The sequence below is a fragment of the Ostrinia nubilalis genome, chromosome 21 (assembly GCF_963855985.1).
Source record: "Ostrinia nubilalis chromosome 21, ilOstNubi1.1, whole genome shotgun sequence".
Taxonomy (NCBI): domain Eukaryota; kingdom Metazoa; phylum Arthropoda; class Insecta; order Lepidoptera; family Crambidae; genus Ostrinia; species Ostrinia nubilalis.
In genome coordinates, this window is record NC_087108.1 from 7918146 (window position 1) to 7928409 (window position 10264).

The following is a 10264-nucleotide window of genomic DNA, read 5'->3' on the forward strand; positions in this document are numbered from 1 at the left end:
CATTTTTTAATATTTAAAACCATAAGATTACTATTGCACCAGACATCAAAGCGATCAATATCCTCCTGTAAACGCATACAATCCGAAACATCATCTACACGCCTAACAATTTTTAAATCATCCGCATATAAATAAAATGTGCTATATCTGAAACATTGTGCTACGTCATTAACAAATAAATTAAAGAAGAGAGGTCCCAAATGAGATCCTTGCGGTACACCCGAAGAAACGTCAAAGGCATCAGAAGATTCCCCATTGACAACAACTCTAGATTTACGATCTGTCAGATATGACTGACACCATTGGAGGAATTTGCCATGGAAGCCAAATTGTGATGATAGCTTTGAAATGAGGATGCTGTGGTCAACCTTATCAAATGCCTTGCTGAAATCTGTGTAGATCACATCAGCACAGGCGCGGGAGTCGACAGCGGCAACTAGATCACTTACATAGCAAGCAAGGTTGGTAGCAGTGGAGCGGGAACCGACGAATCCGTGTTGCTGGGGTATAATATGCGATTTGACATGCCAATATACAGGGTGTCCCGTAATGTAACGTCAAGCCGGAACTGGGTGTTGAGGCAAGTTGTGCTGGTTATCAGAAAAATATTAAAAAAAATCTATGTGGCATATTTTAAAAATAATAGGCATTTAAAAAAATTCAAAAAATTCTACTCCAGGTGACGGTCCTTTTGCTCGTGTTGCCACAAATCTTCACTTTTTCTAAATTTTTTTTTTGTTATGTAACCCTGAATAATGCTTCTCTAAATTGTTATCAAAATTACAAAACCAGCTGCTCCAGCTTGGATGAAAAAAATACATTATTCCCAAAAAAAATTTCAAAATAAAAATTTTGCCTAGTTTAAACAGACTGTACTGAAAAAAAAATGTACTACGCGAGTGTGGCAAGTGACGTCATAATTTGGCGCATTTAGTAAGGATTCTAAAATGGTATAACACTTGGTAAATTTTTGCTGTAATTGTCGACAATTTTTGGTTTTTTGGAAATAGTCCCGTTTTTAACTTTATCTACCTTGGTTAAAAATTATTATTCTAATGTGCCCAAAATTCAAGTTTCTGTGACTGACTACCGTACAGTCAGTCACAGAAACTTTTGTCACCATGACAGTAATTAGTAGTTGACATACTGTGATAAAAGTCACCCGTGTGCGCGCGCCTTTACTACCTGCTCTGCCTGCACTTGTACTTGGTAACAGGGATAATAAGGATATGAAGTTTCGGTTATGGATACGGTTACGGATATTAGAATAAAATTATACCGGTTTCGGTTACGGTCACGGATATGAAATCATTTCAGATTATCCGAAAGTCTCGGATAATTTCGGTTACGGAATTATTAGAATTTCAAAAATGTAGGTATAATACAAATAGCAAGATGCTGCGTGAGCGTGACCCACATAGCTACTTTATGTACCAACTAAGACGACACCTATCCCAACTATCCCAACTAATATTATAAATGCGAAAGTAACTCTGTCTGTCTGTCTGTCTGTTACGCTTTCCCGCTTAAACCTCGCAACCGATTTTGATGAAATTTGGCATAGAGATAGTTTGAGTCCCGGGAAAGAACATAGGATAGTTTTTATCCCGGTTTTTGAAACAGGGACGCGCGCGATAAAGTTTTTCTGTGACAGACAAAATTCCACGCGGGCGAAGCCGCGGGCGGAAAGCTAGTGTATGATAAAGGTAAAACAGGCTGGCATATTAGATGGTGCCAGAGAATGCCAGACAAGTTGGTAACAAATACTAAGATTTAAGGTACAATTCCAAGACGGGCCGCAGACCGCAAACTGCAACCGCAAACTGCAAAACTATGAAATCGGCAGCGCGGCATTGCAGCTGCGGCGTGTATACTGCAGATTTCATAGAGTTTTGCAGTTTGACCTTCGAATCCGAAACTATCCGTAACTTTTGAATCAGTTTCGGTTACGGTTATGGACATTTTTTTATTTCGGATATCCGATAGTTTCGGTTACGGTTACGGATATCCATAACATCCCTGCTTGGTAAGATGGCCCTCTCCGTCCCGCTCATACCTTTTAAAATGGCTTCTCCACCTCACTTAAGCCAGAAACTTGAATTTTGGGCACATTAGAATAAATTTTTTAACCAAGGTAGATAAAGTTAAAAACGGGATTATTTCCAATAAACAAAAATTGTCGACAATTACAGTAAGATTTTACAAAGTGTTATACCATTTTGGAATCCTTACTAAATGCGCCAAATTATGACGTCACTTGCCACACTCGCGTAGTACAATTTTTTTTCAGTACAGTCAGTTTAAACTAGGCAAAATTTTTATTTTGATATTTTTTTTGGGAATAATGTATTTTTTTCATCCAAGTTGGAGCAGCTGGTTTTGTAATTTTGATAACAATTTAGAGAAGCATTATTCAGGGTTACATAACAAAAAAAAAATTTGGAAAAAGTGAAGATTTGTGGCAACACGAGTAAAAGGACCGTCACCTGGTGTAGAATTTTTTGATTTTTTTTAAATGCCTATTATTTTTAAAATATGCCACATAGATTTTTTTTTATATTTTTCTGATAACCAGCACAACTTGCCTCAACACCCAGTTCCGGCTTGACGTTACATTACGGGACACCCTGTATAACAGGGTATACAAGCGTCTCAAGGACCTTCCCAAAAATAGGAAGGATTGAGATCGGCCTATAATTGCTTATATCAGATCTATTGCCCTCCTTAAATAGTGGTAAGACGAGAGCCTCTTTCCAAGCTGAGGGGAATAAACCCGTTGATAAGCTCTTGTTGTAAATTAAGGTAAGAGGTAATGCCAAAACGTCAGCACATTTTAACACAAAAATAGCTGGGATTCCGTCCGAACCAGGGCCCTTTCTCCAGTCCAGAACCTTTAAAGCTCTTTCAACATCGTTTTCAGTTAAGAAAATATCATGTAAAGTAGCTGCTATATTATGACTAATACATAAGGTAGGCTTAGCATCCGATTTATTGTTGTTGAAAGTTGAAGAAAAGCAAGACGCGAAGAGATTACATATTACATCGTTACTAGTGCCAGTAGAATTATTATAAAACATCTTAGAAGGATAAGAACTAATAAATTTTCTTTTTTGCTTTATGAATGACCAAAATATTTTAGGGTTGGATTTAATAGAGGTTTCAATAAGTGAAATATATGAGTGGTAGCAGGATTTTATAACGTGTACAGCTCTCTGTTTCTCTTTCTGAAATTTTGTCTAGAGGATTTTTGTATTTATTATAAAGAATTCTATATTTATTTTTTTGCTTGAGCAGTCGTTTTAAATCTCGATTGAACCAAACAGGATACCTTTGACTACGATAACAGGACATAGGCACATGAGATTTAATGATATCTTGTAGGGTATTGTGAAATATGTCTACCATGTCATTTATGTTGTCAATGTTATGGAATCTCTCGTGCCAATTTGTACCTCTAAGACAGTTAACAATACTATTATAGTCGGCTTTAAAGAAATTATATCTGTTGATTGTATTACAACAAGAAGAATTAGAAGACCCAATATCGCCATTAAGTATAAATTGTAATGGAGGATGATGCAAATCAATACCTGTAAGTGGAGTGTTACATTGTTTCAATTCGCTCAGTGGAACACTAGAAAGCACTAAGTCCAACATTTTATCATTCTGGTTGCTAACACAATTGAACACAACACACTAATTCACTCAATACACCACAAACACACTAACTAAGAATGTATGTTAATACTTTTGGAAGAGCGGTAACCTCCTACTACAGGTATTCTTATACTTAAAAGGATGGTTACCAAAATATCTTGTTAATCAACTTTATTTATAAAATAAAACATTTTCATTTTCATTTCATTTTCATTACTTAGTTCAGTTTTGGCCTTTTTGTAGTTAAATGTGAAAATTATCCCAATAAAGTTTTTCATAAGTTGCTTAGAACATTCCCCCGGCATGTAAAAGGTTTTTCGGGATTAATGCCACCACTGGAACTCCTGTACAGGCAGGATCTACAGTTGGACCTTCAATGAAGCTCAACCAACAAAGGTTAAGTAGGTAGGTCCCGGTCGGTAGTAAGATGATCTAGTAATTTTTTCAAGCAAAATATTTTGTTTGTAAACATACCTTTTGCAAGGGTCAGCTAAGTCGCATCGTCCGTTGATAAAGGCCTCTAGAATGGCCATGAACAGCATCACGTTGCTGGGACATGATCCCACCATCGACGGACCCACCTCTTGAATCGGACACGCACATTCCTGAGAGAAAAAATAACCATTGAGAATTATAGACTAACTCAACTACAAGTACTTCTTCTTAAAATAAGTGATGTCTCTAGCAACTTGGAAATTAATTGGTAATGATAGAGGTTATCTCAATGGAAAGTGAAATAGGTAGGTAGATGGTGACAAAAGTTATTTGAGTTTTTTGAGCCGCTCCTTTTCAGCACTGACTTGGCCCAAATAATTTCCTCGAAGCAGTGGTTACGATAATGAAACGATGTTCAGGACCTGTAAAAGAGCTTTCAAGAACCTTACTGAAATAAATGAATGTGATTTCATGTTTCAACTATGTACAGTCGACAGCACGTCAACGTAAACTGTGGTATCTTACGTAGTTGCGATAGGGGCTTTGACTTTGCAATGAAAATGTTTAGTCTGATGGGATGTCGACTGTACTTTACTTTAGCTGCCTAGTTTGTTTAGGCAATCTTTGACCATAAAATGCTGCTCTCATTATCATAAACGTCATCAATTCAATTGTATAAATTCTCCATCTACCTACATTGTTCTTGCGATGTCTTTTGCGACTATTTAAACTGGAGCTATTGTTATGAGACGTACCTTACGGTAATTGCGACTAATTTGCGGCCTCGATTTGTAATTAATAATTCTCTTTTACAAGGAAGAGTACGATTTATGGCGTAATAGGATTATCGGCAAAGATAGCCAATTAATGCTCATTAAGATATCATGAACTTCAGAGCTGATGACAGATTGGTGGCATCTTTCATGCTCTGTGTTTTCAAAGTTGATACTTATCACAGTATAACGTTAGGAATGCATAAATGCATGCAATGTATAAAATATGTATACAGGGTGTTAGGTAAATGGGTATATGAGCCGACACTAGCCCATGTTAACATGGGCATATAAATGGTATGGTGAAGTCAGAAAATTGATATCTTCATTTTAATTATTTTAATTTTCATACATCCTGTATATATCGAAAGATAATGCAGTATTTTTGAGTCTTTTTCCATGCATACCTAAGTAAGATATGTCCCCTTTTCTAACATCCAGGATCTCTCGGATCCAGGAACATAACGTGGCTATTTTTATGTTAGTTAAACCATAACTAAATGAATCATCATCATCATCATCAACAGCCCTTTACAGTCCACTGCTGGACTATGAGCCTCCTCCACTATAGTGGAGGGTTTTGCCATAATCTCCACGCTTGGCAGGCGGGTTGGACGATACGATAGGTCCGACGGCCAAACTAAATGAATAAAACTAAATAATGTTATCGATACGCATTCCGGTTTTTATACGCTTAATACCAACTGATGAAAGAAACCAATTAAATTACCAAATCTAATCTAATATAGACGTTATGCGTAACCGCAAAACTGACCGCAATAAGATGTGTGACAAGGGTAAACAAAGAAATATTTTAGGTTCTCAAGTAATAATAATATCCCTTTAGAAGTTTAGGCGTTACTTTAGGCCCTACTTATACACAAAGTACCTAAATAGTAACGAAACCTTAAATTCTGAGGAACAGTGAATTCTATATAGGATTCCTTTAGTACTTTTTTAGATATTCTGTACGAAAACGACTTTGGATATAGCAAAAGAATTTGAAGGAGAAGATGTAGGGTGAAGTGGTTTAAACGATGGATATTATTGATACAGTCTATGGATTTTGTATACTAGCGGCCGCTCACGACTTCGTACGCGTAGATCCCGTTTTACCCCCGGGGTGGAGTTTCGTAAAATCCGTGTCTTAGTGAGCACCTACGTTCTAAAAGGTACCCGCATGCAAAATTTGAGACTCCTAGCACTTGTAGTTTCTGAGATTTCGTGATGATTGAGTCAGTCAATCAGTGACCTTTCGATTTTATAGATCAGATATACTCGTAAGTAGATTATAGTACGTAGTCTTGATTAAGGATGTTATAATTATAATTAGGTAGGTAGTACCCATGTCATTCTCACATCCAACAGTGAATCCGTGATTGCGATCTACCGTGATTTATTCATGGCGTGAATCAAATCACGACACCCAGTGCAAATGGTGATGGACTACGTAAACAATTATTATGTTTATTTGCAAATTAGCCTCTTGTTTCCGCCATCATAATTTTTAACACCATAACAAGAAGAATATTTTAGTTTAGTGAAGTTGTCCTGTGTGGACTCTACATTTTGAACTTAGATCATGGAACATAAGTTAAATATAAATCTACTTAGAAGTCGTTATACTTATGACATTTTCTTGATTTAAGTTAATCTTATTATCTCTGTTGGTAAAGTAATGATGAGATATAATAAGTAACCACGGTGAATGCAATTGAATTAATTGAACGTATTTTTGTCAACACTCAGAATACCGATTACCGATTTGATCGTGATATCGCCGTCGTCATTCAATTATTATTAGTGTTTTCGGACATCATTAAGGAAAATAACTTAATCGTATTTATAGCTTGTATGATAAAACTAAGCTTGAAAGGCGATTTATCGATTAGTAGGGATACGAATATCTACCTAAGTATGCATGCTTTTTGACGCGTGAAAATAGGAAATGTCACTTATAGAATACTTACATCTGGTGACCGGATCATTTTGTATATTATTTACTGCCACTATCTGAAACAAAAATTTGGTAAAGTATTCAAAGTTTTTATTTTATATTAATAACAACTAATTTTAATTGATTGTGTTATCAATAAATAAGTCATGGTTAAAATTTAAATTACAACCTGGTCAAGTTAACTGCGCACCTGGCTGGAATGCGACTCTTCCTCGCACTCACCCGCATCCAGGCAGTGACGTCACGGCAGCCGTGTGCGCACTTGACCGGGTTGTACAGTAAAGATTCTCTTCTTGTTTGTAGAGTTGTTTAAGACATTATTTCGGGTCTCTGATCGGATAACAGGCGTGTCTTGCCATAAGGCTTTAGAATAGCGTAGCAACATTAAAAACCGTTAACTTAATTATAATAAATGCTTCGAGTTTTCGTTAGTTTTGATTCTTATGAATATTCAACTAAAATTCGACAATTACACATATACAGGGTGTTAGGTAAATGGGTATATGAGCCGACACTAGCCCATGTTAACATGGTCATATAAATGGTATGGTGAAGTCAGAAATTTGACATCATCATTTTATTTTATTTTATTTTCATACAAAATTAATTTTATAAAATCCGATTTGTATGAAAAATCAAATAATTAAAATGAAGATATCAATTTTCTGACTCCACCATACCATTTATATGACCATGTTAACATGGGCTAGTGTCGGCTCATATACCCATTTACCTAACACCCTGTATATACATTCCAAATTCCGAAAACTATAGAATTTTAACCTAAATAATAGTATTTGCTTGATTTCTGCTGCTTTCTTGCTGAATTCGCACAAACATTTTGTGACTAAATACCAAAACATTTATTAATTTTTTTTTACTCCCAACGGGGAAGCTCCTGGCCTGTATCTTACCTGATGATCAGGCCAAAGGTGGAAGCGAGCTTCACCCGGAATGCTCAACCACAGAGGACCTGGTTATCTTACCTCTAACTGCCATTATTACACTTTACATTATAGTAAACGATGGTCATATCGATCCCAACTCTCGTTCCCTCAAGATCCGTGCCACACGTTATACTTATACACTAGTATTATGTTATCTGTGCTTATACTTATACGAACGGTGGTTTAGTAATAGCGGGATTCGCACCTGTGTTTACCACAACGGTCGACAACGATTGTATGCCATCAAGAGAAAATCGCCTAGAAAGCCTGAGTGTAGCCTAAGGCTGCAAACACACTGAGCGTACAATCAGCGTCAAAAGTTCGTGACGTCCAAAGTAGCCAAAAAGTTCGCAACACCTCTTTGTTACAATTGTAATAAGGTGTTATCAAAATTTTGGCCACTTTGGGTGTCACGAAATATTTGACGCTGACTGTACCTGTGATACCAGACGTGTGAAGATAAGTCCCGGAAATACTAGTCTAGTACCCATAGTACAAGCTTTGCTTAGTTTGGGACTAGAAGCGTAGTGTAAAATGTCCAAGGATATTTATTTATTTATTAAATACTTATTCATGATCCCCAGGCTTTAGCCAATTGGCCAATCTACATGCCTACCTTCTAAAATTTGTATAAAACTGTAGAGTTTGTTATGTTTGGTTGAACGCGCTATTCTCAGGAACAGATCAGGAAGGTCAGATTTAATAAATATGGTAGTGTGAGATATCCCATTTATCGAGGAAAGCTATAGGCTAATACCATCTTGCTACGGCCAATAGGAGCCGAGCATCAATGAAAAATGTTGCGAATATTATGGAAAAAAATATTCAAACTATTTTCACGCGTTGTGGTCATAAAATAGATTAGTCGCGCTTTTATAAATTGCTTATTTTGAAATTAAATTCATCATTATGATGGAAAAGTATGTGTGAATAATTAAATAAATAAAGTGTGACCAATTTACACTTGATTATTTCTGTGACGAATCGAGTTCGTGGCCAATTGACTTTATTTACTAAAATCTCTGCCTAGATTCGCGAAATGATTTTTTTCTGTGTCGAATTAAAATCCATCCAAATTGTAAAAAGAAACTAGTGTAATAAGCTAAAATATGCCAGCTGCTTCTTTACATTTATTCAAAAAGTCGAAAATTAGTAAATAAGTACTTAAGTCTTACATTCGTGATGTGGCCTACGCTTTACTCTTTTTGCCCGACTTTGGCAGAAGGAGGGTTATAATAATAACTATTATTAAAAATTAAAAATGCATGATTTTTAAATATGTGAGCTAGAATAATGAAATGATTAGCATAATCATAGGAAGGTGACCGGAACAGGCTATTATAATTTTAAAAGCTTCAAGGTTTTTTGATAAAGTACTATTTATTATTTCTGGCATTGGGTTGAAGGGCTATGAAGATTATGTTATACATAGTATGCAAATTGACTACGTTTAAATAATAGCACTTTAGGTAAACAGTAATGATAAAATTAAAATAGTAGTTAATATTAATGAATCTTGAAACGCAAAAGGCATGTCCGTCCTGTAGTAGGTAGTTACTTAGTTTCTATACTATTTTTTATATTAATCTACTTATTGTTAATATATTATTCCTACCAAACAAAATAAGACTTGCAGAATAATTTAATTTCAAATATCTGATTACAATTTCGTACATAAGTATGCTTAGATAACTAGATAGAGCCTTAAAGAAAATCTTTAAAAACCTCTCTCTTTCTCTATGTGGCTTTTCGTTGTTACATCTAAGTATATCATTTTCATATAACTACCATTGGAAAAGTTAATAATTGCGGTTCTAGAGTAACATGAAGAGATATTTTCGAGTAACCGATGAGCTGGACAATAGTGGATATCGGCATTTAGCAACTTTTAGGAAAGAGAGAAACTGAAATCGATTAAAGTTTTATATTTTTTTAATATTAAATATTAGGTTTTCCCATGTTCACCTCACAAATAACAATCACATTGTTTCTATTGACCTTTTCGTGTAATTTTATCTAAAATAACACATCAATATTAACAAAATATGCCAATGAGTCCGAGCTTAATCTAATTATAACATATAACAAAAAGTTCGTTACCAACCTCAAAAAAACTAAACTTGCATCACAAAAAATCACGTTTCACGAAAATCACGGCACGGTCGCGCGCAGCGGGCGTCGACACAGGCGGCGTTCGCGCACGTTTTGTTTATAAATGAAGATGCGCCGGACGGTTTTACTCGTCGCAGCTACGCATGACTCTCGATTTGTTGGCCTAAGATTTTACAGGTCCACCTTTGGAGGCAAAAAACGCTGCCTAATGCTGAATTTTGTGACGGTTTTGGCAGTGTGATAAACGTTGATGTAATATTCCGTGATTTTTCAATTTTCCGTAGCTGGTCAGTGTTCCCTGTCCTCCTTGTCATTCCCACCTGTAAGCTATCATTAAAAAGTTTATGTAGCTACTGAAATCTGTTCGCTCAAATCAGTGTGAA

The 10264-nt window shown here is 35.8% G+C and overlaps 1 protein-coding gene across 1 annotated transcript in view; it reads right to left on the reverse strand.

Moving 5' to 3' along the window:
• Positions 1-9986, reverse strand: part of LOC135082265 (glucose dehydrogenase [FAD, quinone]-like) — a 32489-nt gene extending 22503 nt beyond the window's left edge. Inside the window, exons 1-3 of the mRNA XM_063977042.1 lie at positions 9874-9986; positions 6836-6878; positions 4132-4262 (exon numbers count right to left, since the gene is read on the reverse strand). Coding sequence (XP_063833112.1) covers positions 4132-4262; positions 6836-6853 — 149 coding nt within the window. The 5' untranslated portion in view covers positions 6854-6878; positions 9874-9986. The remainder of the gene's footprint in view (positions 1-4131; positions 4263-6835; positions 6879-9873) is intronic.
• Between the last annotated feature and the right edge of the window lie 278 nt (positions 9987-10264).